This window comes from Gadus morhua, chromosome 17 (genome assembly GCF_902167405.1).
Source record: "Gadus morhua chromosome 17, gadMor3.0, whole genome shotgun sequence".
Lineage (NCBI taxonomy): Eukaryota > Metazoa > Chordata > Actinopteri > Gadiformes > Gadidae > Gadus > Gadus morhua.
In genome coordinates, this window is record NC_044064.1 from 10,225,747 (window position 1) to 10,253,728 (window position 27,982).

Below are 27,982 nucleotides of genomic sequence, written 5' to 3' on the forward strand. Positions count from 1 at the left end.
AGCAATGTGATTTTGTTTGTGTTTATTTACTTCTAATGTGTTTTTTTTTCATCTTTCCACAATATTAGTCACTACTAAGGTTAGATTGAGTTCTCCTCGCTCAACTACACAAGAGCTCCAAACCCAGCCTGGTCCCCCTCCCCTCTCAGAATAGTCTTCATACCGACTTTCATTAGTGAGGCAACTTCTAATACGCACTTGATTGTAAAAGTATCGTTTGGCGGCAAGAAAAGGAGCGACCAAAGATACAGCGATAAGGTGCAATGTCAAGAATGGTCGTCAAATCATAAAATCAGCCGTGCACAAAAATGTATTTGTGTAGTATCGACAAGTTGTTTGTTGTTGTTGAAAGAACTTGTTTCTCAAATCATTTGATTAAATGGTTGATACATTACTAGTGGGTGACAGGCTGTGTTTCGCATAGTTTCACCTATCAGTGAGTGACAGGCCGTTTTAGTCATATCTGATTCTTACAGAAAGCTGGGGGTCAGAGGGGCGGGGCGACCACAGGCCAGGTTTATATCCTCTCATTTAAAAAACACGTCTCTAGCGCTATCTGTACAACATTCAACAACACATTTCTCTTGTATTTTTTTGTCTGTTTTTCTCCATAATGCAAAACAAAAATAAAAACAACAACAATTATCATTATAAAGAGGATCACTTTTTCCCATCTCAACGGCATTTGAATGAATACCACATCAAATTGAAATAAAACTCTAATAAAGGCCTCAATACCAGATAGTACGCGCCACCTTAAAGTGGTAGAGAAAGAGAGAGAGATACACATAACAGACTAGAAAGAGAGAGAGAGAGAGAGAGAGAGAGAGAGAGAGAGAGAGAGAGAGAGAGAGAGAGAGAGAGAGAGAGAGAGAGAGAGAGACAGAGAGAGAGACAGAGAGAGAGAGAGATAGATAGATACATAACAGACAAGCTTTGGGATGGAGAATCAGAGAGGGAGAGAGAGAGTAGCAAGTAAGATGTCTCAAATTAAATTAAGACAACAAAACCATAAAGTTGGTAGATGCATGTGCATTTCCAAAGGGTTAAACATTTTAGAGTCGCTATGGACGTGTTTTGGCACCTTGTGAAGTTAAATAAAATATTCAAATATTCAGTCTTTAGACTTGGGCTTTGGTTGTTTTCTTTTCTTCCAAAGGTTAGTAAGCAAGTAGTAGAATTAGGAATTGAACTCAAAAGGTTTTCCAAACCATTGTTTTAGAAATGTCTAGCTATGCTAGTGGGTATTAAGTGGTCAGGTTTAAAGGCCAAAGAGCCTGATTGGTGAAGATTCATCTTCAATGTAAAAGGTATTTCCACCATCGAGAACATGGTGTGGGGAAGAACACAAGAAAGGACAACGGGAAGGGAGAAGGATTAGAAATGGAGGGTCAATGCAACAGTGATCAGAGAGAACAGCAGCATGCTAAATAAAGGGGGAGGCGGGATAGGGAGAGAAATGGTGAGAGAGTAAGAGAGCGAGAGAGAGAGAGAGAGAGAGAGAGAGAGAGAGCATCAAAGAGTGTGTAAAAGATATAGTCTAAGTGCTTTTGGTGAGCGTTTACAATATACACCAGGAAGTGTTTTGAGACAGAAGGCACAGCGGCGTAGACAGCAGTCGTGAAGCAGACACCACTCACGGACGTCTCACCGAGAAACTAAACTCAACTTAAGGTGCTCTAACCGAGAGAAAAAGACAATAGTTAATAATGCACATTTGAAAGAAATAAGTAAACGACAGATTCACGTAAGGCGGCGGTCACAATCCTTGGCTACCCCTTCATAACAAATAGGCTGGGAAGTTAGCGAGAGGAGTCACCGAGTCTCACTCTTCATTATGGAGGACGATGTCGACTCAAACATCAGGAACATGCCTTTGAGTCTCGATGCTCGACATGCTCTCTATGCATGTGTTGAGATATTGAATGGCAGTATATTTAAAAGGGTGATAATCGACATTAATAGTGCATTGTCATTAATATTTCCGTTTCAATGGAAAGTAAAAGTACTATTTTTAAATGTATGGATACCACGGTTTGAGCTTCATCGGTTGATTAACATGGTCGTTAATGAGGGTCAAACCACAGCATTTCACTGCTAGCCACCCCGGAAGTGAGTATTTTCAAAATAAAAGTTTGGTATATCGATAAAGACAACGATCAAAACAGAAGAACAATCTACTTTGGGAACTTAAAACTTTGCACAGTGCTCTGTATCGACATTCCGACTAGTCTTAGCTCAAAAAACATAAAAATCAATAATAACTATATCATAACCTCTTTTTGTAAGCATCTTGAAATAAAAAATAAAACATAAAAAGTATTTTTCTGCGTTTTTTCATCTTTGCTTCTTTTTCTTGTTTTTACAAAAGCTACACATATTCTACTGGGAGGTCTATGATTTCTGTTAGTGTTTTTAATGATTTCCCTCCTACCATTGTCTTTTTCTTTTCAAATAAAAGCAAGAGGTTAGGGGAATCTACTCGTCTAGATTATACCAAGAGTATGTTTAGTTTGAGTCCCGCGCGGGGACATGGATGCATGTTTACAGTCCGTTTTCTTCCTCGTGTCAGAGTTTCCGTCTCTTAAACGAGCGTGTCAGTCCATTGTGATCATAAACGTCAGCGAAAACATTCCAGCGTCTTCCTTCAGCTGGTCTCCGCTGTTTCGTTCTTCGTTTAGTTACGCTTGGATTTTTTGATTTCGTTCAACGTATGAATCTCTGCCAACCTCAGTTGCGATGGATATCAAACTGCAAACACGCTTTCAACACTTAATAATTTAGCTCCCCATCGCAGGTAGGCGCTGCTCCGTCCATTGTCTTTTTTCAGTTTTTCATAACTCGCATAATGCTCTAAAAGTTTCACTATTCACAACACTCCAATAACCATTTTCCGTCCAATATACTTATATCTTTTAAAACTGTATATTCAGATAAAACATCCAACCAGAGCGTCGACCCGATAGCGGTCTACAATCTCCCTCGACGGTGCACGATAACAGCCACTATAACAGCTAGCCAACTAAAAAGATCTACACAAACTGCTCGTTCATCTACGCACTTCTTCTCAAACTTCTAGAAACACTTTTTTTTTAAGACAAACACAGTCAGGATTTACAGTATAGGTGAATCTGAACAAGAAGGTCATCGTCCTTAACATGGCCGCCTCTTTCATGCGGAGAGAATACTGAACAGTAAAGCTGAGGTTGGCTTTTTCGAAAGTCACTTAACAAAACATTCCTTAACTATTCTTGCTTTTTTTTCCTACCAATCTCAGGACATCTGCTGTTTTCCTTCCAACCAATCGTTCGGTTCGTTATGACAGAGCAGTGGCTTACTGTCCAATCGAGAAGGGCATGCTTGTTCGCACCTGACTATGTCACAATCAGTGACACATTTAACAGTACAGCAGTCAACCGTAATAATGAATAATTTATAACAATAACATCAATTATGAGTGTTTTGAAATGCCCGTATTACCTGGAAGGGCTGTGGCAAATCAAGCACCATTTAACATGTTTGTTGCAGACATTTTCCTTAACTTAAGATGAGCCCTCTTGGGGTAAAATTCAATTGGACCAAAAGGAAAGTGTAAAATGTCCTGAACGTGAGAATAACTGTTGGTGAGGACAACCTTTGTGAGGACAACACTGTCATAATGTGAGTAAATATTTGATGGGAAACTAAACATAAATATTTAGCTTGGCCTTGTTTTACCTCTTCTCCCTAAAAAGGTTGTGAACATGAATCCTCAGGCAGCACTACGTTCCCCTGATCACTTCTCATCGCGCTTTTAGAGTTCCGCCATTTTTCCTTCTTCTTCCTTCCGTTCAAAAACCGTTCACCACCGCCCACTGCTCTCCCTGACGCCAGACCTAGTCCGCCCCCACGCCCCCCTCCTCCCTCATCAAGTGCTCGAACCCCAGCGACGGGGACCCCACCTCCTCCGGCGACCCCCCCAAGCTGCTGTCCTCCTCCGGCGGCTCCAGCTCTCTCTCCTCCTCTTCCTCCTCCTCCTCCTCCTCCTCCTCCTCCATCTCTTCCTCCTCCTCTTCCTCATTGCCCTTCCTGTTCTCCTCTGGCTCAGTTGCGTTGCCATGGAGCTTCCTGGACAAAGAGGCCAGGGCCCCCCCGTGCTGGTAGAGGCCCCTGCCGCCCAGCGGCTCCACCCCGGCCTCCGAGAGCCCGTTGTGGGCCTGGCTCCCGCCGAGGGGCCCCTGGTCCTCGCCGGCCTCGCTGGCGTACCTCCATATGGCCATGGGGTCCGGGGCGACGCGCTGCGGCCGCTTGGCGGGGCCGTCCTGGTCCCCCGGGGGGCCGGAGGGGCCCCTCTTGCGGCGGGACTTGCTGGTGTGGTTGACCTGCAGGTGCATGGCCATCAGCTCCCCCGAGGAGGTGCGGAACGGGCAGAACAGGCACTGGTTCAGGGGGTCCGCCGCCGCCGCGCCCGCCCCCCCGTCCTCCTCCGCTCCGTCCGGCCCCGGGGAGGTGCGGCGGGAGAGGTCCAGTGGTTCGAAGCCGCCGCCGCCCTCGCCCTGCGCGGGCCGGGGCGGCCCGGCGCCCTCGCCCCCAGGTTGGTCAGCCCCCGTCCCGTTGGGCTGCGGCGGTGGCGGCGGCGGCGGCACCATGCGGCTGGTAGTGAGAGGCTTGCGGCGTGACACCTTGGGCGTCTTGGCGGGCGGGGACTCCCTGATCCAGCCCCCCTCCAGGCCGCCCTGGTAGAGCGCCCCCATGACGCCCGACAGGTAGCGGTACTGCGCCTCCACGTCCACGTCCCGCAGCGCGGCCAGGGCCTTCTGCTGCTCGCGCTGCTCCGGCAGCCCCAGCAGCCAGGGCTGCTGCTGGGGCTGCAGCTGGGGGTGCTGGGGCAGCTGCCTGGGGCCCAGGCTGTCGGCCGGGGCCCGGTGGCCCTGGCTGTGGCCGGCCCCCGGGTGCCCCCCCTGGTGGTTCTGGGAGCGGCCCTGCTTGCCCGGGCCGTCCCGGCGGGGGGGGGCGGCGGCGCCGGAGGGGGCCATGGTGTTGACGATGGTGGGGGAGTTGTTGGAGGAGGCGGAGGAGGAGGAGGAGGTGCAGGAGGAGGAGGAGGTGGAGAGGGCGTTGCGCTGCTCGCGGTGGTGTCTCTGCAGGTGGTACTTCAGGGAGCCCGACTGGGTGCCGGCGTAGTCACAGTGGGGGCACTTGTAGGGTCTCTCGCCTGGGGGGAGAGAGGGAGGGAGAGAGACACCGGTGTGAAACTGAGACTCTGAGACTGAACTCACTCCCTGACTCTGACATGTTGCTGTGGGGGGGAGCTGGGAGGGATGCTGTCCGTCCTGTCGTTGCAGTGTTCATCAACAACGTTTGTTAGCTACAGTGTTGCATGAAAGGGTTAGTGTAAGTGTATGGGCTAGGGTAAGATGAAGGGGTTAGTAATGGGCACATGACGGGGATAGTAAGGGTCAGATGAAAGGGTTAATAAGGGTTCAATGAAAGGATTAGTAGAGTGTAGATGAGATGGTTTAGGATCAAAGAAGGGGAGGGGTTAGGGTAAGATGAAATGGGTTAGATGAAAGGGTTAGTTAAATTCAAACACAGCAGCATCAATCACAGCAGGTAATTCAGTTATTACAGTGTACATTTGCAGACAGGACTAAGCATGTAAATGGCAGCCAACCCCAAATGTAGTGCTGTTACTCTAGAATTGTATATTCTACATTGTAGTTAAGCTAAAACTAATTTAATCTATTCTACTAGGTAGTTCACTTCAATAATAATATTCTATCCTATTGTGCTTTTAGACTCAAAGCCATATTCTGTTCTACTGAGCTCATTTAGCGAGTTTTGCTTTCAAGGCCTGCAGTTCCAATGTCCCCCAGTAGATGGCCTTATTTTATAGAGTATAGGCACAATGCTCCCAGATAAACCAGGGAGCATTTTTCAGCTGTATGAAGAGGAGATAACGTGTTGCATATGAGAATAAAAAAGTGATCTTTATCGGTGAAACAGCAAAGTAACTATATTACAGAAATAACACTCCACTCTATAACAGCAGAGATCTCGCCTCCCATCTGTCCACTAAAGTCAACACCTATATTGGAAAACTAGGCAAGATGGATTCCTGAAGGGCTTCGATTGTATTCATAGGCTAAAGTGTACCACTGTGCCAAGGGAGTAATATTTCAACCTGTTAAATAAAGCTCTACTCAAATGTCTTTCTCTTTTTTCAGCCCCCTTCTTCCAAAGTGAACACGTGGTTCGTCATTTGACAGATTGAAGAGATAGCTCATGGGAAAGGCGTACTGTATGCTGCCTGACGCACAATAGCGTGACTGTGTGGTGGCAGGTGCCACGGCCTATAGCTAACCGCTGAGCGCTGGGGATGCTCACACTGAATAGCTTTCATTGAACGCCTCCTGGGAAACGCCACGGTGGGATTCAACTGGCGCTATGATATGCTTCGCTAGCGTCCCTCCTATATGTGCTGGGTTCTTATAAATGAACGGCGAAATATAAGAAAAAGCCCTCTTAGGAAATGTTTGACTGACGAAAAATGATCCTTATCAGATTTGCACTTTTATTGTTCAGGGATATTAAGTGTGAAGAAAGAGTGTTCCCCGGAATCAGAATGTGTTGGAACTTTATACCCGGCCTGACTCGTACCCGTATCAGCTGTCTGTATCAGAGGACGCACCCAAACCTCAACATCCTAACCCTAAAAAGGTCTGTGATGCATTGCGTTTAGTACAAACACCAATGCTTGCCTTTTCATGTGAGACAAAAGAGACACGCTTTTAGCGCCACGCTCATGTTTGCTTAACAAAACGACAAAAGCTCGGCGACAATTTCTTACTCTCTAGCAAAAGTAGCATAGCATAGGGACGGATAGGTTAGCATGGTGACCATAGCTTAAATCAACAACGCTGCAATAGTAACCCACCAGCCAAGTGGCGATAGCTTAGCAAAGAGACCATAGCTTAGCATACGTTAGCAAAGAGACCCTTTCCAAAGGAGAAACACAACAAGGCTGTCTGATTAAAAGTCAGTCACACTGGCATCTGGGATGGAAGGTTCTAGTGGAAGTCTGGTGTGTTGTTGCCTGTGGGCAGTGCCTCACCCGTATGAACCCTCAGGTGAACTTTGAGATGGTGTGAGGATCTGAAGGCTTTACCGCAGTAGGGGCAGTCTTTTACCCCCGAACCCCGCACGCGCTCCCGGGATGCAGAGCCGCCACCACTGGCCACGGGGGGGGCCACCGGCAGGCCGTTCTCACCCGCTGGGAGGGGGTGGGGGGGGGTGGGGTGGGGGGACACGGAGCACATGGGTGTTACAAACAGATAGACATGTATTTATATACATATGTATTCTCTGAACATACCTGCTTTGATGCGGCAGTGACTTTATTTGTACAGCAGTGTAAACTGTACTGTTAAGGAAACACTGTTTTACCAATTGGTTTTTATTAGCTTGTAGCTTTCAGCGGATGGAGACACATGCTAGTAGGGAGCAGGTCAGTAGGGGGCATCCTGCTCAATGATGCTAACAGGTAGACTGCAGAGAGCTGGGACTCCAACGCCATCGCCAGGAGAAAATAATAGTTATGGATGCAGTGAAAACATCACATAGTGAGGGGGACGACTACACTGAATCATGACCTTCCCATGAAGGTCTGGGAGTTGTGTTGCTGACACCCATCGACTGATGAGTGTCAGCAACGCTCATCAGCCGATGGGTGCTCTGGGAGTTGTGTGGCTGACCACACCTCGACTGATTTGGAGGGATCATAAGAATCACGAATGCTGCATAGCCCTGTCGCTGGCGCAAATTATATTTCTAACCGTCCTATAACCATCACTAGACCATCCCATAACCATCACATCGCCATCAGTATACTATCACTCAACCATTTCAGATTGATCCAATATCATCACATTACCATCCCATAACCGTCACCTAACCATAACCATCACCTAACAACTATTGCAATGCCATAACCGTCATCTAATGTCCACTACAGAATCTCCCAACATGGCCGCCACCCTGAGCAGCAGTAGCAGTGAGTTCAGAGGCGGGGTGTGTGAGCTTTGTACCGTGGTGGCTGGAGATGGCCGGGTGGAATCCTCCAGCGGACCCTGTCTGTCGAGGTCCGGCGCTGGGGGGTTTGGATCGACCTCCTGCTCCTCCTCCTGCTCCTCCTGCTCCTCCTCCACTCCGTCCTGTCGCTCTCCCGCTCCCAGCGCCCTCCTCTCCACCGAGCCCTCCTCCTCCTCCTCCTCCTCCTCCTCCTCCTCCCTTCTGGGGTCTCTGGACGTGGACGCGGGCGTGGACCACCACCTGCTGCAGGCTCCTGAAGAGCTTCCCGCAGTCGGGGCACTCCCAGGGCCCCCCGCCGGCCCCGGCCCCGGCCCCGGCCCCCGCGGAGGCCGCCGTCTCCTGCCTGGGGCCCAGCCCGCCCAGGTAGGCCCTGACCTGGTCGGCGTCCCCCAGCGCGGAGCTCCGGCTCTGGGCCCTCTGGCTCTGCTGCTGCTGGCTCCTCTGGTTCTGCTGGTTCTGCTGGGCCTGCTGCGCCGCCAGCAGGCTGCGGGCCACCAGCTGCCACATGGCCACCTGGTCGCCGCCGTCGGCCGCCGCCGCCATTGCGGCGGCCGTCGTCTCCATGGTGACCCCGCCGGGCCGCCCTCCCGGGTCGCTCACGCCGCCCATCTCGGCCACCTGCGCCACGGCCTGCAGCCGCTCCATGCAGCTGGCCCCGCCCCCGTCCATGGGCAGCCCCAGGTACCCCAGGATGGCCGACTTGCCGGAGCCCGGGACCGAGCCCCGCCCTCCGTGGTCGCGCTCCGACCGGCCCCTGGCCCCCCGGCCCCCGCCGCCGCCGGCGGCCCCCCGGCGCTGGGCCAGCAGCAGGCTGGAGTAGAGGGCGTTGAGGGACTGGCCGCTGACGGCGCCGGCGGCGGAGGGGTCCAGGCCCGCCGCCACGCTCACACCGAGGCCCCCCAGGCCGGCCTTCAGGCCCAGCTTGTTGAGGTGCACCTTCATGTGGTTCTTGAGGAACCACGGCTCCTTGAAGCCACGGCCGCACACCTGGCACTTGTGGTCCAGGGAGTCCTTGTGCTTGCGCATGTGTCCCTTCAGGAACCACGACTGGGTGAAGCGCTGGCCGCACGTGTCGCAGCGGAACGCCGGCAGGGCGGGCGTGGCCGGCGCCGTGGCGACCGCCGCCGCGGCAACCACCGCCGGCGCCGCGGCGACCACCGTCGACACCTGGGGCGTGGGCGTCGGTGTGGGGGTGGGCGTCGGGGTGGGTAGGGGCGTGTCGGGGGCGGCGGCCACGACGGGCCGGGCGCCGTAGGCGGCGGGGGAGGGCGGGCGGTGGAGGGGCGGGGCCGGGGCCGGGTGGCACTCCCGCAGGTGGGCGGCGAGGTCGTCCTCGCGGCTGGCGGAGAAGGGGCACAGCGAGCACTTGTAGGGGCTGTGCAGGATGCGCACGTGGCGCGCCAGCTCCGACGCCGTGCGGAACTTGCCCTTGCAGGCGTGGCAGCGGAAGGAGCTGGCGGCGGCGGCGGCGGCGGCGGCGGAGGAGTACGGCGAGGTGACGGCGTCCTCCGTCAGCGGGGGGGTCAGGGGTGTGATGTCAGCGCCCCCCAAGAGGCAGCTCTTGTCGTTGCGTAGGACCTCCGTGTCGTCGGGCTCCGCCTGGTCGCGGAGGTGCTGGATGAGGGCGGAGGAGGGGCTCGGTGGGGGCGGCCGTTGGTCGTGGACCCCCTGGTGGTTCTGGGTCAGGTGGGCTTTGAGGGGGGCCGCCGGCGGCGGCGGCGGGGGGAGCCCGGCGCGGTACAGCGGGGCGGCGCGGCGCTCGCGGTCCAGGCTGTGGGCGCGCGCGTGCAGCGACAGGATGCTCTGGAAGCGGAACCTCTTGCCGCACACCAGGCACGGGAACCGGAGGGCGGGGCCCGGCGAGGCCCCCGCTCCGCCCGCCGCGGGCGTCACCCTGGGGTGGGCGCCGCTCGCGTCCTTCTGGAAGAGCTGGAGGTCCAGCTCGTCGCTGCTGCAGCCCAGGCCCCCGGCCCCCCCGCTCTGCCCCGAGGCCAGGGCCAGCTCCAGGGCCCCGAAGCCCAGGAGCTGGGGGGCCGTGCGGGCCACGTCCGGGGGGGAGCTCTCCTCCGGACCGGGCCCGCCGAGGGCCTCCTGCGCGCCTCTTCCTCCCTCCCCCGGGAAGAGGGCCACGGCGGGGGTGGGGGACGACGGGGGGCCCCCCTGCAGCTCCATCCCCTCCGCTGTGAGGGGGTCTCCGTCGTCCTCATCCTCCTCCTCCTCCTCGTCTTCGTCGTCGTCGTCGTGGTGGCGAAGGAGGAGGAGCTGGTCGTCGGGGGGGAAGGAGGGGAAGGGGGAGAGGGGGAAGTAGTGGGCGGCGTCGGAGCCCAGGGGGGAGGCCCCGGGGGTGTGCAGGGGGAGCAGGGGGCTGGCGGGCAGGGACAGGGGCCCCTGCCTGCCAGGGGGGGTGGGGGGGTTGGTGGTGGTGGTGGGGGAGGAGGGAGCCAGGGGGCTGTGGTCCAGGGAGGGCAGTGTGGACGGGGAGGGGGGCTGCTCACACGACAGGGCCAACACACACTCTGGAGGGGAATCCATTCTCTGGGAGGGAGGGAGGGAGGGAGAGAGGGAGGGAGGGAGGGAGGGAGAGAGGGAGGGAGGGAGGGAGGGAGAGAGGGAGGGAGGGAGAGAGAGAACGAAGTTGAGTCGTGGTGGAAGACAGAGAAGGAGAGGAGCGAGAGAAAGCAGGAGGCAGAGTGGTAGTAAACGAGAAAAAATACGAGAAAAACAAGATAGGCAAAACCACATAGACACGCATACAGAGAGATACCGACAGAGAGAGATACAGACAGAGACGGATGCGGATACAGAGAGATACAGATAGGGAGACGGATAGATAGGGTTATGTTTTTACTTATTGTGCTTTCGCAATATAAATGTATATTTTCCATGCAAATAAAGTAACTGGCATTTTGAGATAAGGAGAGAGACAGAGGGAGAGAGAGAGACAGAGAGAGAGGTCTTCCAGAAGAAGACGAGGTGCAGAGAGATGTATTAGCATGTTGTGCATAATAATCTAGCTGCATGCTGACCTTGACCTAGTCTGATACACACACACACACACACACACACACACACGCACACACACGCGCGCGCGCGCTTGAGTGTGTGTGTGTGTGTGGAGGCTAAACAACCGTGTGCTTGTGTGTGTTTGTGTGTGTATGTGTGTGTGTGTGTGTGTGTGTGCATGTATGCGTTTGTGCGTGCGCGCGCGTGCGCGCGTGTGTGTGTGTGTGTGAGTTTGTACCAGCAGTGTGTGTGACGCTGTGCCATTCTTTGCTGTCTTGACTGAGGGGAGAGGATCCAAACGTAGTCCTCTGCGGAAAAACAAAAAACAAAGACATTAATCACCAAATAATCTGCGACATCTGTTCATAAATAACACAACGCCTGCTAAGACTAATGCTAATGCCGTAGCCTGGACTCTATACTGCAACACAATTCAATCAATTAAGAGTAAAAGCATCATTTATGCCTGGCACTTCTGTTTCATATACTGTAAGTATAAATTCCCAATAAAGTCATCCAAAAAAGGACCTATGTAATTAATTAACTCGATGAATCATCACTTTGCTTATCAATCTCGTTAATAACAATGGTAAATAATTACTTAAAGAAATGACAACCGAATGCACTTCTATATTGACCGGCACTCGCTCTCTCCAGCTCACCCTGTTTGCTTGCTTCCTAATATAGTCAACAAGCAACCCTTACAATCATACATTTCCTTTCAAATAATCGACCAAAACTGTATTTTTTAAATGGAACGACTTCAAAGGGGGGGCTTCTTCTTGAAGTGGAACCCCGTGGAATACATTTGAATACATTCTGTACTTCCAAATTCTGATTCCGTTGTTCTGAATTCTGCCGCTGCTATGGAGTGTAAACTAGTACATTCTACCCCCCCCCCCCCCCACTATAATCTCTGCTTTATCTCACGTGCACATGCAGGTGTATACAGACCCAGAGACAGGTGCACACCTGTTCCCTCACGTGCACTCTAATACGTGCGCATCATTTAACACACGGTATGTGTATGTGTTTGTTTTAAATGTGCATATGTTAAGTGTGTATACGCTATTTTATGTGTGTGTTTGAGTATTAAGTGCAGACATTAAGCGGGTGTTAAGTGTGTGTTTGTGTGTGTGTGTGTGTGTCATGGGAGTTAAGGGCACCACAGGACGTGCACTGTCCCAAACAGGATGGGAGTGAGATGTTTGGCCTTCCCTCGCACGCCCTTCCTGTGTACTCATACAGCTTGAACATACACACACACACACACACGCAATCACAGACATACACACACACACACACACACACACACACACACACACACACACACACACACACACACACACACACACACACACACACACACACACACACACACACACACACACACACAAACACAGTGTTTTCTGCTGTGTCACAGTGAGCTGAAATGTAATAAAAATGTGTGGATGGTTTTGAGAAGACAGACGTCGAACTAGGGCCTGGGGCGCCAACAAGTAAACATTAACATATTATACCAGCAGCTGCTGCAAACATATGCATCGTCTAAATAACGCAGGAGGATAAAACACAAAACACGTTATGATTCAAAGATTCATTCCACAGCATATTTTGCGTCCTTGAAGTATTAAAAGTGTTTCCAGGGAAGACAGGATTACAGGGCGGGACATAATTTACAGAAAAACCCCGCTAAGTATCGGATTGGCTAGCCTGGGGGCACCCACCGCCTGCCTACTGGCTACTCAGGCCTCTATTGGTTGGAATGTTTTGCCCGCCTACTCGGACATAATGACCCGCTCACAAATATGTTTCTGTAAAATGATTGGATTTTTGCAAAAAATCTAAGTTAAAAGTAAGGCAATACTATTCTTATTTATTGGACTGCGTAAACGTCAATATTCTCACAATTTAATTCAACTCATAAATATCACCAATATCGATAATAATAGGATGTCCTGCCTTCAGAATCAATAACCTTATCAATAGATATTCAAACAGAAAATATATCATTTAATGTCCTGGGGAGAAAACCTCCCCATCAAAGATACCGTTTGTGTGTGTGTATTTGTGTGAGAGAGGGAAAGCTTGTGTTTGTGTGTGTTTGTCTGTTTGATAGCGAGATAGAGAGAAAGATTGTGTTTTTGTGTGTGTGTGTGAGAGAGAAAAATATAGTGTTTGTGTTTGAGGTTGTGCGTGTGTGACTGAACGAGTGAGTAAGTCTGGGTGAGTGAGTGAGTGTGTGTTTGCATGTGTGCATGAAAGAGGTTGTGTGACTGTGTGATGTTGTTTTCTCGTGCGTTGGGTGTGTGTGACGCTAACATCCACGCCATTGTCTGTTTGTGTGTGTGTTTGTGTATGTGTGCGTGTGTGTCACTGTGTGTGTTTGTGTCAGAAAGAGCGAGAGAGAGAGAGAACTGATTCTGCTCTGAGAACCGACACATTTGGCAATTTTTGGTCGTCTTTGTCTTTCTGGTCGTTAGGTTGGAGCAGGCGATGATGTCGCCCACGACAACCGTAAAAGGTCATCGATTGCCGTGGCGATACAATGGCGGCCTGTGTGCGCAGGTGCTTGTGTAGGAGCCGAAGACTGTTCTCATATGTGTTTGCGTGAAACCGTGTGTTTATGTATGCATGAGTGCGTGCACGTGCACACACACACTCTTGTTTGTGTGTGTGTGTGTGTGTGTGTGTGTGTGCGCGCTCGCAGCAATGACAAAGACATTCTCCTGTAGCCAGTTGACATTTTAGCTCAGCGATGACTCATTGGGGTATCACACCATATCAATCTCACACGTGCACGCGCCCGAGCACACGTGTGCATTTACGCACTCACTTCACACACACACTAACACACACTTCCTAATCCGCCATTATTGTTTTTCCCCTCTTCCGTGTCTTCTTTCTCCCCTCCATTTATTTCTTCTTTCTTTCTCTCTGATTCATTCCCTCCCATCCCCCTCTCATTCTCTCCCTCAACCCCCCCCCACCCTCCTCTATCCGCTCTATTATTCACTAATTTTCCTTTATTCTCTCTCCCTCTCTCTCTCTCTCCCATTTTCTCCCTGTGTCTCTCGCTCCTGCAGTGTTGCCAGTTGGCTGGGAGCCAGGGAATGCTGATATCAGCTGGTAGAACGAGCCCTGCCAACATGGCGAAGTATGGTGAGAGAGAGAGAGAGAGAGAGAGAGAGAGACTGATCTGACTCTGGATAGTTAAAAAAGCGGAAAGAGAGAAGAAAAGAAAGAGAGAGAGAGGGGATGATTTTGGATTGGTTGCCAACATAGTCGGACATGTTGGTATTTTTGGGGTGACGGGGGACCGACAGACAGAGAGAGAGAGAGAGAGAGAGAGAAAGAGAGAGCGCGGAATAGCTCACAGAAAAACATCTGGATAAAGACCACAATGCATTTTCTCAGGTAAAAAATAACAATCAAATGTATATCTAAACAATAAATAAGATGAGACACACGCCCACGCATGCGTGTGTGTATGCGTGTCTGTGTGTGATGACCATTGTCATCTGAATATCAGCATCACAATGCCATGGCCCTCCCCTGCTGTCACGGCAACCCAGCATCCTCAAATTAGGATGGATGGACCCTTGAGAGACGAAAAGTGTGGAAGAACGGGAGGAGAGAAGAGAGAGAGAGGAGGAGGAGACAGGAGAGAGAGGGGAGGAGGAAAGAGGAGAGAGAGGGGAGGAGGATACAGGAGAGAGAGGGGAAGAGGAGGGAGGAGATAGAGGGGAGGAGGAGAGAGGAGATAGAGGCGAGGAGGAGAGAGGGGAGGAGGAAAGAGGAGAGAGAGGGGAGGAGGAGAGAGGAAATAGATGGAAAGAGAAGGGAGGAGGAGAGAGGGGAGGAGGAGGGAGGAGAGAGAGGGGAGGAGGAGGGAGGAGAGAGAGGGGAGGAAGAGAGTGAAGAGAGAGGGGAGAAGGAGAGAGGAGAGAGAGGGGAGGAGGAGAGAGGAGAGGGGGGGGAGGAGGAGGGAGGAGAGAGAGGGGAGGAGGGAGGAGAGAGAGGGGAGGAGGAGAGTGAAGAGAGAGGGGAGAAGGAGAGAGGAGAGAGTGGAGGAGGAGAGAGGAGAGGGGGGGGAGGAGGAGAGAGGGACAGAGGGAAGAGGAGAGGAGGAGGAGAGATCAGGATAGGGTAGAAGAGAGAAGGGAAGAGAGGAGGAGAAAGGATGGGAAGACAGGGGAAACAGAGGGAAGAGAGAAGGAAGGGAGAGGGGGGAGAGGAGGGAAGAGAAGGTGAGTGAGCAGAGAGGGGAGGAGGAGGGAGGGGAGACATTTAAGTAGGAGGAACATTTCACCAAAGTCCTTTACCTTTCTACCCTATGCAATAAATAAGAGGTGGTTTGGAGTGAATAAAGTGTGACTAGGGTGACCTAGATCCCCCCTCCAGCTGGAGTTACATCTGGCCAATGCAAACAGCCCTCCATACATACTGGGGACGGAGGGAAAACACAAATAAAAACCACGATTACAAAAAATACAAACCCATAATGCTGGAGCTGGAATCCAACAGGTGGTGCACAGATGGAAGCCAAGCGTTTTTTGGACTGTACGTTATAGAGGCCCCAAAACATCCCAAACGGATATAAACCCAGTGGAACTGAGCTGTGTTTTTTTCGGTACAAAGACGTGGGATTGGTGAGGCAGAGGTGGACGCAATCAAATCTAAATCGAGATCTGAAGGGTTCAACCCAGGTGTAGAGATGAGAACCATCCGGATTTAGCACGACAGGATTACGTTCACCGCTATCTATATATATATAGGATGTTATTTAAACAGACACGCGATATGTGACATATGTCACAGGCCTTCAAAGTTGCAAGCACTACACATTGCAGTCATTGAGCTTAAATACTTAGGCTAAGAAACCACACAAACACACAATCAGACACACAAACAGACACACACACACACATACACACACACACACACACACCCCTCTTGCTGGTTTGGTTCGCAGCGCGAGTGTGGACCTGTGCAACTACATTGCAATTAACGTGGCAATTACGAAGTGAAAAGCACGTCGTCATAATGCGATCCAGCCTCCGTGTTGTCATTACCGTAATGTTATCACGGAGTCGGAGTTAAACGAACAACGCTAGTCCGCAATTACCTCCTTCCCGGTTTAGCTCTGATGACACAAGTGTGGGGAAGCCTCCCTTTGGTCTGCACACATACACACGCAATCGCGCACACACACACACACACACACACACACAGACACACTCATTTTTTATACATTACGCCCGCACACACGTTGACTTGTTTGCATGCACTACACCCACATTATCTAATCTTGGATTATATTATTAAATATAACATTATAAAATGGGGCAGGGGCGAAGCCTAACCTGTAGGCATCCAAGAGCAATTTGACCCCTAGCCCCTACCTGCTCCTCAATGACCTGGCTCTGTGTTCACTGTCTAACCCCTACCTGCTCCTTAATGACCCGTCTCTGTGTTCACTGTCTAACCCCTACCTGCTCCTTAATGACCTGTCTCTGTATTCAGTGTCTAACCCCTACCTGCTCCTTAATGACCTGTCTCTGTATTCACTGTCTAACCCCTACCTGCTCCTTAATGACCTGTCTCTGTGTTCATTGTCTAACCCCTACCTGCTCCTTAATGACCTGTCTCTGTATTCACTGTCTAACCCCTACCTGCTCCTTAAGGACCTGTCTCTGTATTCAGTGTCTAACCCCTACCTGCTCCTTAATGACCTGTCTCTGTATCCACTGTCTAACCCCTACCTGCTCCTTAATGACCTGTCTCTGTATCGACTGTCTAACCCCTACCAGCTCCTTAATGACCTCTCTGAATTAACATCATGGAGTCACAAAAGACTCCATGATGATCTCCATCTCGTATCCAGCTACACTAGTCAGCCACATACATTCTGCTTCTTTACATTCTACACATAGTAACTACCTGAGTCCACACGGGCACTGGTCCTCCCTGTCTGTTCTTGTGATAAGTCCCACATCAACCCCGTGATGGTACAGCCACCACACACAGCCCAGGGCCGTGGACGGCAACCGGTGTGCCTTGAGGCGAGGCTCTTTGACACACGGTCCTGACGTAATAACTGATGTCATCGTTACTAGTCATGATCTGATTCATGATCGATTCTCTGGAGTTCAATTTCCAAACATATATGATGAACAAGCCGCACCAGCCCGTATCCATGTGATGTGAAGCTTTTTTAGACAGTGTGTGCTAATAACCTTGTATATATATGATCCTAGTAATGAGAGACGTTTTTCATACCATGCCCTGCAACTGGTGCACATCTGGTCGGGATCGCGGGGTGACCAAACCCCATTACTGCTAAGGTAACCACTGCAGTAACACCAAAGGCCTCTGACCACTGAGGACCCCCGCCCTCCTCCCCAACACAACAGCCTCTCGGGTCCCCTCCAGTGAACTGTGCTCCGTCTATCAGCCTCTGACCTTCATGCGCACTGTGTCTCTATCTCTCCCCGGAGCCCCTCCCCAGAGGCCCTGGAAGGCGGGGGGGGGGGGGGGGTCCTCTCTCCTGTGATCCTCCTCAGGGCTTCTCTCTTGATCCTTCAGGGAGTTTTTCCTTTCAGTTCTTTGGAGGGCTGAGGGTGAGGGGGGGGGGGGGCGTGGCCTTCTGAGACCGTCGCCGTGATTCACCGCTATACAAATAAAGACGAGCACCTTTAGGATGTCTGGTGAAATATGCTGCTTGTATGTAATTATGGGTGCAATCTGCGCACACACAATTACACACACACACACACACACGCGCGCGTGCGCAGTCTTAGGTGTTTGTATGCAGATGCACATACACACTCACGCACAGACACACACACGCACGCACACACATACAAACACGCGCATTCTTAGGTGTTTGTATGCACACACACGCACACACACGCGCACAAACACATACACACACACACACACTGACACATGCGCACACACACACACACACACTCCCACACCCATATGTAAATCCAATTACAAACACAAACACACCCCCACCCCCACATCTACAGGCATTTAACCACACAGACAGACAGATAAGTGGTCGCTATGATAATAAGCACAAATACAAAGCTGAGGCAAGTCCCCATTTATTCCTCTTCCTGGTTTCTCCAGAGAACTAAGCCGTGCAACGAGCGCCAACATCGTGAGGACGCACAGGTCCCATCATGTCCTGGCCCTCACACACAGAACACACACAGACACACACACACACACACACACACACACACACACACACACACACACACACACACACACACACACACACACACACACACACACACAGACACACACACACACACACACACACAAACACACACAGAGTGTAACCGCCAGGGCGTCAACCACTGGTGTTGACGTCGTGTTGTGGAGACGTGTGCGCGTGTGCGGTCTGGCCGTAGGTGGGCTGACGTTCGCTGCGGAGCCACGCGCCCGTAGGTGTGAGGGCCCGGGGTGTGAGGCCCCGGGCGAGACGCGACGTGGACCAATATAAACGTTAGCGAGTTTGTTTTCCCGATGTCTGTGGGTAACGGCAAGGGCCGTACAGTAAGCGCCTGTGTGCGCTGTTTGCTTGTGCGCTGTTTGTGTAACACTATGTCAGTGCGTGTGCGTGTGTGTGTGTGTGTGTGTGTGTGTGTGTGTGTGTGTGTGTGTGTGTGTGTGTGTGTGCGCCTACTATTTATAAATAGCCATGTGTACGGGCTCTGTGTGTTTGGACTGCCTCGCTGCATCTCTCCTCCATGTGTTTGTTTATAAGACTCAGACGATGTACAGATGTGGGCAAATAGTGTGTGCGTGTTTGTAGCAATCAGGATTCAACTGCACATTCCAGGCTGTGTGTGTCAAATGTAGCTGAATGTTGAAATATATAATGCATGGGAGAGAGTGTGCATGTGTTTCTGTGTGGGGGATTCAGTTACACAGTGTTGGACTTTGTCAAGTCGAGTGTTTGTGCGTACGTGTATGCACGATGTATATATACACATACTTATGCGGATGTACTACTGCTTGTAAGAGTGTGTGCTTTTGTGTGTGTGTGTGTGTGTGTGTGTTTGTTTGTGTGTGTGTGTGTTTGTGTGAGTGTGAGTGATTGTGTGTGTGACATTGGGTTTACTCGCATGAAACCCTTAAATCCTTTGGTGCATTATTTGTTCAGAATCCCATGCTACCATTCACACATCACACACTTCACACACACCCGGTCACACAGGAGTCATCCTGAGGCTGAGCGTCAAAGTATCATAGAGGGAGAACCCGCAAGTGAATAGACTCACACTCTAGAAAGGCTCATACACTTTATATAGAGAGAATGAGAGATAAGAGGATGAACCGATAATGTGACATATATAGACTACATATAGTCTAGAGAGAAGGAGAGAGAGAGAGAGAGAGAGAGAGAGAGAGAGAGAGAGAGAGAGAGAGAGAGAGAGAGAGAGAGAGATAGATAAGAGAATGAACCGATAAAGTGACAAACATATAGTCTTGAGAGAGAGAGTGAGAGAGAGAGAGAGAGAGAGAGAGAGAGAGAGAGAGAGAGAGAGAGAGAGAGAGAGAGAGAGAGAGAGAGAGAGAGAGAGAGAGAGCGTGAGAGAGACAAACAGAGACAGACGGAGACAGAGACAGAGCTATAGAATGCGAGCGAGGGGGAGAGTTTGAGGCAGAATAAGTCTAGCCCCCGGGTTCTTTACGCTACTAATGCAACCGGCGTGTGGTTTTAAACACGCTGGCGGTCACGCGGCAAAATCTCTCCCTCTCTCTGAGGCACACATAACTACTTCCTCCTCTTCACCTTTCCCTGAACCTCCCCTCCTCCTCCTTCTCCTCCTCCTCCCAGCCCACCCCCTGTCTTCCCACGTTCCCTTGTTTCAACACCCCCCTCCCAAACCACCACCACCACCACCCACACTCCTCCTCCTCTTCCTACACTTCGCCTTAAGAGCGCTGCCCGTGACTTCATCTTACTATAACTGTCCTTTCTGCCTTTGTTTTGTGGAGCATTACAGAGTCTGTCTGCCTCCTTCAGCGGGGTCTGCACCATGGGCCGTCCCTTGAAGGAGGGATCCCTCTCCGGGGGTCCTGCTCTGGGGTTATCTCTCATGATAAGGGGATGTTTCCTCTAAGGCCTTGAGGGGGAGTCGGGTGAGGGGGGTTAAGGGTAATCTTTGTGGGCCTGTGAGGACGTTTAAGACTGTAAATCTCTCAATGTAGTTATATATGTAAAGATACATCTATATCTATATATAGATATAGATTTTTCTTTGTTTAGCTTGACTACACGTGACTTAATTTTTTCTCAAGTCATGTGTAATCAATCTTCTTCCTTTGATTGTACCTCTCAAATGTTTCTCTGTAACTCCGATGGTTAATCGCTATTTTTAGATGAGAAATTATATCTGCTTTCTTAATTACAGACGTGAAATTCAGGGTTTAGGATTAAACGCATGTTCCTGATTCTGAAGCCCTTTTGTGTTGCTTAGTTGCCCGAAAAAGCGCTTTACAAATAAAGTTTGATTGATTGAAAGAGAGGGAATGAGAATCTCCAACAGTTTCCTCTCCGGTCCACTTATAACTCCTGGACCTGAGAACCTAAGTATAGAAAACACACACACACACACACACACACACACACACACACACACACACACACACACACACACACACACACACACACACACACACACACACACACACACACACACACACACACACACACACACCGCTCTCCCTAGGTTTCCCAGCACCATGGTGGTTATCACACACCGCGTACTGCAGAAAGACGAGGTAGGGTAAACACTCTCCCAACAGTACGGCCCCCCCACCTCTACCCATGGTCAGTAGATTAACTTATAGACAGTCACTGCGTTGATAATGAATTAATTAGTTATAAAAAAATGAATTATTTTTGCAGTATGCAAAAAATGTGCTGCATGAAGCTTCATAATTGCCAATATTTAGTTGCATTTCTGTTCATAGTGTCGTCCGCTTACCAGAGCCCACCACACCTCCCTTTAGGTCCTAGCACTGTCCATTCGTTTTTCTGACATTTTATAAGTGACCAATTGATTCCTCCATCCAAATAATAGGCAAGATGAATAAATGAATGGCCACTGAAAAAAGCAGTTAATTAGCCCTGGCTGAGCGTTGCAGTGGAGTCGGTCTGCTCCAGGACGGGGCTCGGGCAGGCAGAGATGTAGCGGGGTATTGTGGTCCTGACATGCTCAAAACGGGAATACGACCAGGTGCACTGAGCACCCCACACACCACGGCCATCGAAGGCAAAGGCCACGCTCCCATTTGGCCAAGTTCCTCCCCGTTTATGACTGCAGACACACCAATTTAGATTTTGGTTTAAGTATAACTGGGAATTGAGGGTAGAAGTACTAGGTATCCCATTCTATTCAGTATCCCTAAGAGTGTGTGTATATATATATATATATATGGGCCATTACGACCCCATATATATATATATATATATTTCCCTGAACCCCCCTCCTCCTCCTCCCGGCCCACCCCACTGGGAGTGGGTATATATATATATATATATATATATATATATACACACAGACTCTTAGGGATGCACACATTAACTGCTGTTATAATTCTGTCGGACCCCCTGTGGGTTAGAGCATTTACTAAATAGGACAGACATACAACTGACCTGGTTAGTGGGAGTAATGAGCTGGGAGGGTTCAGAGGAACCAGGAAGGTGGGAGATGAAACAGCTTTTTTTGCAGTGACAGTGAGGGAGACGTCGACAAGCGTCACCTGTCAATCATCATCATCAAGTGTTTTTGGGATCTATAAAAGAACAATTGTGGAATATATATTTTTGCATTTTTCGCACAAGCTAATGTTTCCTTATTGGTCGTTAATCTCTTTTCATCAATGTTATTTTTTTTTACTCACTAATCACTTCTCTTATTGTCTCCTTTTCCTACCTTGCCCTGCTTAACCCGAGCCCTCCCCCTGCGTCCCTCCCTCCCTCCCTCCCTCCCTCCCTCCCTCCCTCCCTCCCTCCATCCCCTAATCTCACCTGCTCCCCCTGAAGGGAATCCTAAAGGGACGACACGTTGTAAGACAGATCTGAACGACGTCGGGGATCGCAGCGCGAAGGCAGATCCAACGCAGAAAAACGTCGGGGAGCCGTAGAAAGCCGAGAGAGAAACGACACAACACAGAGAGGCATGAAGACTTCCCCCGGCGCCCGACAGCCGACGTGCTCAGTGCTCAAAGGCTCGAGGCAGACGGGGAGACGACGGAGGTTCTGAGTGATGGTCCGTGTGATGGGGAGACGGGAGCCAATCCGTCACAAGCGTACAAAGGGACGGAAAGTCAGAGCGAAATAAATAACATGCACCCCCACAAAGACCCCCCTCACATGCACCCTGAACATCCACCATCAAGGCCCTCGTCCCCACCTCCTCCCCCAACACCACCCCACCTACAACGCCGCTCCAACCAACAAACCCCGCCGCCTCCATCGCTGACTCCTCCACCTCCACCATCCTCTCCCTAGCCTCCCACCTCCACCCTCACCCTCTCCCTAGCCTCCCAACTCCACCACCCTCTCCCTAGCCTCCCACCTCCACCACCCTCTCCCACTCCCTAGCCTCCCACCTCCACCACCCTCTCCCTAGCCTCCCACCTCCACCCTCACCCTCTCCCTAGCCTCCCACCTCCACCACCCTCTCCCTAGCCTCCCACCTCCACCACCCTCTCCCACTCCCTAGCCTCCCACCTCCACCACCCTCTCCCTAGCCTCCCACCTCCACCACCCTCTCCCACTCCCTAGCCTCCCACCTCCACCACCCTCTCCCTAGCCTCCCACCTCCACCACCCTCTCCCTAGCCTCCCACCTCCACCACCCTCACCCTCTCCCTAGCCAGCTACCTCCTGCCTCAACATCTCTCCCACCCACCTCCATACTCTCCAAATCCCCTCCATGTTGTTACCTGCATGCCGCTTGATAGATATAAGAGAAGAAGAAAGAGAGCGAAGTGGAGATCAGAGAGACAATAAACCGGTGTGATGAATCCAATTAAACACACCAGGTGTGCACTCACCGACACCAGTCGGTCAGGGAATGAAATGCATCTCCCAGAATGCTCTGAGCCTCATGAACTTTGACGTGGGGTTACAGCAGGTCAGCTGGTTCTCTTCATAGAGACAGATTGTGGTGTAATGGGGTGGTTCTCTAACTGCGGGTTGCGACCCATTAACGGGTCAGATGAGGGGGGCCAACTTGGTCTCTGGACCACAATCCTTTTTTTCATGTAAATGCATGCTGATGCACTTGATCATTAGCACATTTCAAGACTGACAAGGGGAAAACTGTTGATGTGACATACAAAGAGAAAAGTCCCTCAATCTCATTTCAACTGGCGTGGTAATAAGCACATACTGCTTAGTTTACTGCACTAAGTATTTGGTGGGTCACAGGATAGCAGGACCGCCAAAGTTGGGTCACGGTTTGAAACGGTCTGGGAACCCCTGGTCTAGTGAATAGAGACGACCCTCAGTCAACCAGGACTGCTTAAGTGCCCTTCTGCAACACAAACTCAAATGAGCCACGCACGAGATACACAAACAGAAAATTACACATTTATCCCATTTTCCCCAACCTTCTTAACTAGAAAAACACATTGTGGATTTTTATTTAATTCTACCGCTTTACTAGAAATGTACACATTGTAATCCTCTTTCCTTCTTTTATAGAAGGTTAAACCCATTGTTACATAGTTACATATTTCTCTGCTCTAGTACTACCCGTGCGGTATCTTTCATCTCTCCTGCTTCACAAAGAGCACATATTTCCCTACTAACTCGTAAGAAAAGCACACCTTGTCCTGCACTAGAAAAGTACACCTTTTATCCCCAGATTTCCTTAACCACTTCCGACTGACAACCCACACACACACTACGATAGTAACGACTCCACCAGGCATTGCTCGAGGGCACATTGGCAGCGTTAGCTCAGTGCCAGCGACAGGCTGCCTGCCTTTCCCCTTGCTACAACTGGTAGCGGCGGTTTTAGATCCAAACCTGTTACAACACCTTTTTTTAAATTATTTCATTTTTTCGATCAGCCCGAGGCTGAACCACCGCTCTGCTCTCCACTCTTTTGCTCCAAACCCAGGGGCTGGGCGTAGCCTGGGACCGCGACAGACAGATCAGAGGCCAGAGGCACCGAGATCCCCGCGCTCCCGAGCCACGACGGGCCCCAGCCAGTGGCACCGTAACCTCCTTAGGATGCGGTGGTGTCTAAAATTATGATCTCAGCCTTCCGTTCTGGGGCAGAGACTTGTCACTCTTAACGCGAGACGTTAACCCAGTGCCGCCCGACCCTGTTTCGTGGCCTGCGACCCCATTTCCTGGTCTTATGCGTCGACTTCCTACAGTTTTGTGTGCGTGGCTCTGCTACCACACAGGAGTCGGTTTAACCTTATCAACGCCAAGTGTCTTGAACGTTCATGCACTGCGATACCACAAAAGTGATTTGTGGTCGCTCTCTCGTGGCTATGAATCATCTCAGCCTGCAGTCTATTTGCATGTACTTTTCATGAGACCTTTTCAAACCTTTAAAACGAGCATCCGAATCGTATTGCCGAATATCTATATTGTATAAGTCAGCAAACTCCCACGACCCCATGTGCATCCCGGGGCAAAACCCAAGAGGGCTCCCGACCCACAGGTTGAGAACCACTGGGTAAGAGAGCGAGACAAATAGAGAGCAGGAGAGGGAGAGAGGGCCAAAGAGAGGCAGATACAAACCACCTAAGATACAAACTTCTACTGGTCCGTCTCGGCCGGCTGAGGTCAGCGTGTTGCCTGGATAAACGCGCCATTACACTAAAAAAGCCCTTAATACCTTAACGCGAGCGTGTGTTGCTACTATTAAAGCACGCCTGGGAGCGCTCTAAATACAGTACGCCGCTAATGCGGAGGAACGCTCAGAATGTCAGGAGATTGTCCCTGGCGGAGGGCAGGCAGGTGCATCTCCCACTACGCACTAATGACCCAATTATATCAATCAGAAAACCCTGATTGGTGCTACACTTATCTACTCCCTCTCTCTCTCTACGTTCCTCTTTTCCTTCTGCCTCTAAGCGCCACCTGGGCAGGGGTGGTGTATGTATGTGCTCCTCGAGAGCGTGGAGGTAGCGGTGCAGTATGTACATGAGGTGGTGGAGGAGGAGGAGGACGAGGAGGTGGTGGTGGTGATGGTGGGGGACAGACGTTGAAACTATGGGAACAAAACCAACAGGGTAAGAGGGGCTTTAATAAAGAGAGAGAAAGCCATTAGTCCCCCTCTCCTCTCCTCCTCGTCCGCAACACAGTTGTGTACTTGCTCTTGGTTAGCGAGCGCCTAATTAAAATGCACAGAGACTATTCATTAGATTATTGTGTAGGGTACAGCAACCTGTGTGGGTGGAAAAGTGCACTCAAATATTAGGAGGTTGTGACTGTTGTTGATGCTGCTGCTGCTTGCCATCTCTAAAAACTAAACTCAAATGCAACAGTAGAGTAGAAATGCTCCAATCTGTGCTAACTTGCGTTATTGCAGGTGATTAAAGCAATTTAATAAGATTAGCCTGAACAAGAGAGACAAGGAGGGGAGAGATGAGAGCAGAGGTGAAGGTAGCATGTGTTGACAAGCCAAAAATGTCAGCCCCCGTTTTCCCCCTTTCTCTATCTCTCACAAACACAACTCTCTAAAGTGTGGGATTTTATTTTTTTTTAAATAAAAATAGGGTTGTTGGCTTTTTTTCTAAAAGGATTTCCTATGAAAATACTACGGGACGTGTTGGGAGTGACTGTGGTCAAACCGAAATGACACGTCGGTCTGCGCCTTATCTGGTGAGGAATTTCCTCCTCACCCGTGTGATGTGCGTCAATAACGTGCAACCATTTTCAGTCGCTCTTTCCCCCTCTTTCCTCTCGCGGCCATCTCCTCAATTAGAACACACGTTAATGAAATAAATAACGATCAACAAACAATGCTCGGCCCGCGCGCTTTAATAAAACACCGCGAATTAAAACGTGAACGTGAAACACCAGCTTGCGGAGGGTCGTCCGTGGCACATTTATCACGTAAAATCGCGATAAAAAACGCGGAGATCTGGGTGAGTTTGGGTCGTCACCGAGAGAAGTCGGGGGTGGCGTGTGTGTGTCATGTAACCTATCTATCGCTCTCTCCTCGCCTGCTCCATTTTGTTCCTAAATTTTCTATACAAAAGACCAAGGGAGGGGAAAGACGAGAGGGCGAGCAGGGAGAGGGAGGACGGGAAAAGTGCCATCATGGATTTCATCTTGAATCTTCTGCCAATCTCCGCCGACATTACCCCCAAAAGTGACATATTAGGAATCCCATTTTTTGGGGGTGAAATGTGGACAGAAAGCGGTGACTTATATCGCCACGGTGTGAACGCACGGGGGGGTTGAACGCCACACTTGCTACTTTCTTGTGAAATCACTTGCTTGCAGTCTGTAGACAGCGAAGGTAATCTTAGGACAACTATAATACTACTAACCTAAAAACAACCTCTGGGGAAACTTTAGCGAACCAGGATAACGTCTTCAGAGTGACTCAGTGGCGTTTGGCGCATATCTTTGATACAAAGTGGCAAAGCTTATCTGGAAAACAATGCCATACATGTGTCCTAATACAGCCTCCAACAAAAGAATTAGTCGAGCTAATCGCATTTACCTAGAAATTACACTCGCGGTCGCTTTGTAAACCACTGGCCAACATGTTTAAATCTACTTTAGCGGAGCCGAATGCCTGTGGCTTATCAGAATATAAATAACATGTTGTAGAACATGAGCCATTCTATAAAGACACTTTGGTCAAACCTTGCGTTAGGGAAAGATTAACGGGAGATCGCGGAGAGGTTGGTTGTATAAGGCATTCACTGTTAAACCAAAGTGCTCATTTCAGTGCAACTAGGGTGCACAGTAGGGAAAAAACTTATTTCAAATAAGTTCAGTTCTCAAATACATCCCCATTACTTTTATACACATACACACACACCATCATTGCAAGAAGTGGATCATTATTACAACAATGCAATTTAACGTATGGGACTTATAGTCGTGTCGCCTAGTACTTGCAAAACCTTAGTCAAACTATGTCATGCACATGTTGTTTTTTTCACCGTTTTTGTCATGTCACGGCAAGAATGGGTTTTCATGGGCTACATGCATGCGCGCACATACACCGGCTACATACATGACGTTCAGTGCGTGTCATGTATGCGCGAGGCTACATACATGCTCCACTATAGCCTGGCGGGACGCGACGCCAATCACTCACACACACATCAGAACTGCCAGGTGTAAAAACTGAGACACTGCCAAATAAAACCGAGTAAATGTAAAACGATGCATTGAACAACAACTATGGTGTCAGTTATCAGACCGGTGGAGGCAAGAAAAAAAAGTCGTCGACAGATATTTTTGTTTTTTTACGTGGAAAAACAACAACAAACGCAGTAAAAATGTGAGAATTTTTGGAAACGTCTTTTTTTTTTTACCGGATAGCGACGCGTTGCTGTTTCATGTCAGCCAAAAGTAGATGTAAATATCCACCGGATGGTTATTGAGGTGAATAAACGGGATAAAGCCTATATGATGAAAGTAAAGACTCGGCGTACTTACGGGAGAGGCGGCGAGGAGATTAATGACACGACACGTCATGATTACGTTTCACTTGAATTAAATACATTACGAGTTGGGAAAAAAATGGAAATCAGGGTTGTATACAAGCATACGCCGTTTCCCCCTCCCCTCGGTCTCTCTCTCTTTTCTCTCTCCTCCCTTTCTCTTCTCTCCCTCTGTCTTTCTTGCATTTTTTTCCTCCACAGATCCATTTATTGTGCAGTAG

The 27,982-nt window shown here is 50.2% G+C and overlaps 1 protein-coding gene across 4 annotated transcripts; it reads right to left on the minus strand.

Moving 5' to 3' along the window:
* Positions 1-7: 7 nt before the first annotated feature.
* znf219 (zinc finger protein 219) lies at positions 8-27,982 on the minus strand. Of its 4 annotated transcripts, none has more exons than XM_030338679.1 (5): positions 27,757-27,977; positions 11,312-11,381; positions 8,067-10,605; positions 7,148-7,252; positions 8-5,194 (listed from the first exon to the last, which is right to left on the minus strand). In XM_030338679.1, exons 3-5 carry the CDS (start codon positions 10,600-10,602, stop codon positions 3,876-3,878), a joined length of 3,960 nt encoding a protein of 1,319 aa, XP_030194539.1. In that variant the 5' UTR covers positions 10,603-10,605; positions 11,312-11,381; positions 27,757-27,977; the 3' UTR covers positions 8-3,875. The 4 variants fall into 4 exon arrangements, with proteins under 4 accessions (XP_030194539.1, XP_030194537.1, XP_030194538.1 ...); XM_030338677.1 differs by having other exon boundaries at positions 7,094-7,252; positions 27,757-27,973; XM_030338678.1 differs by lacking the exon at positions 27,757-27,977 and adding an exon at positions 21,758-22,043 and having other exon boundaries at positions 7,094-7,252.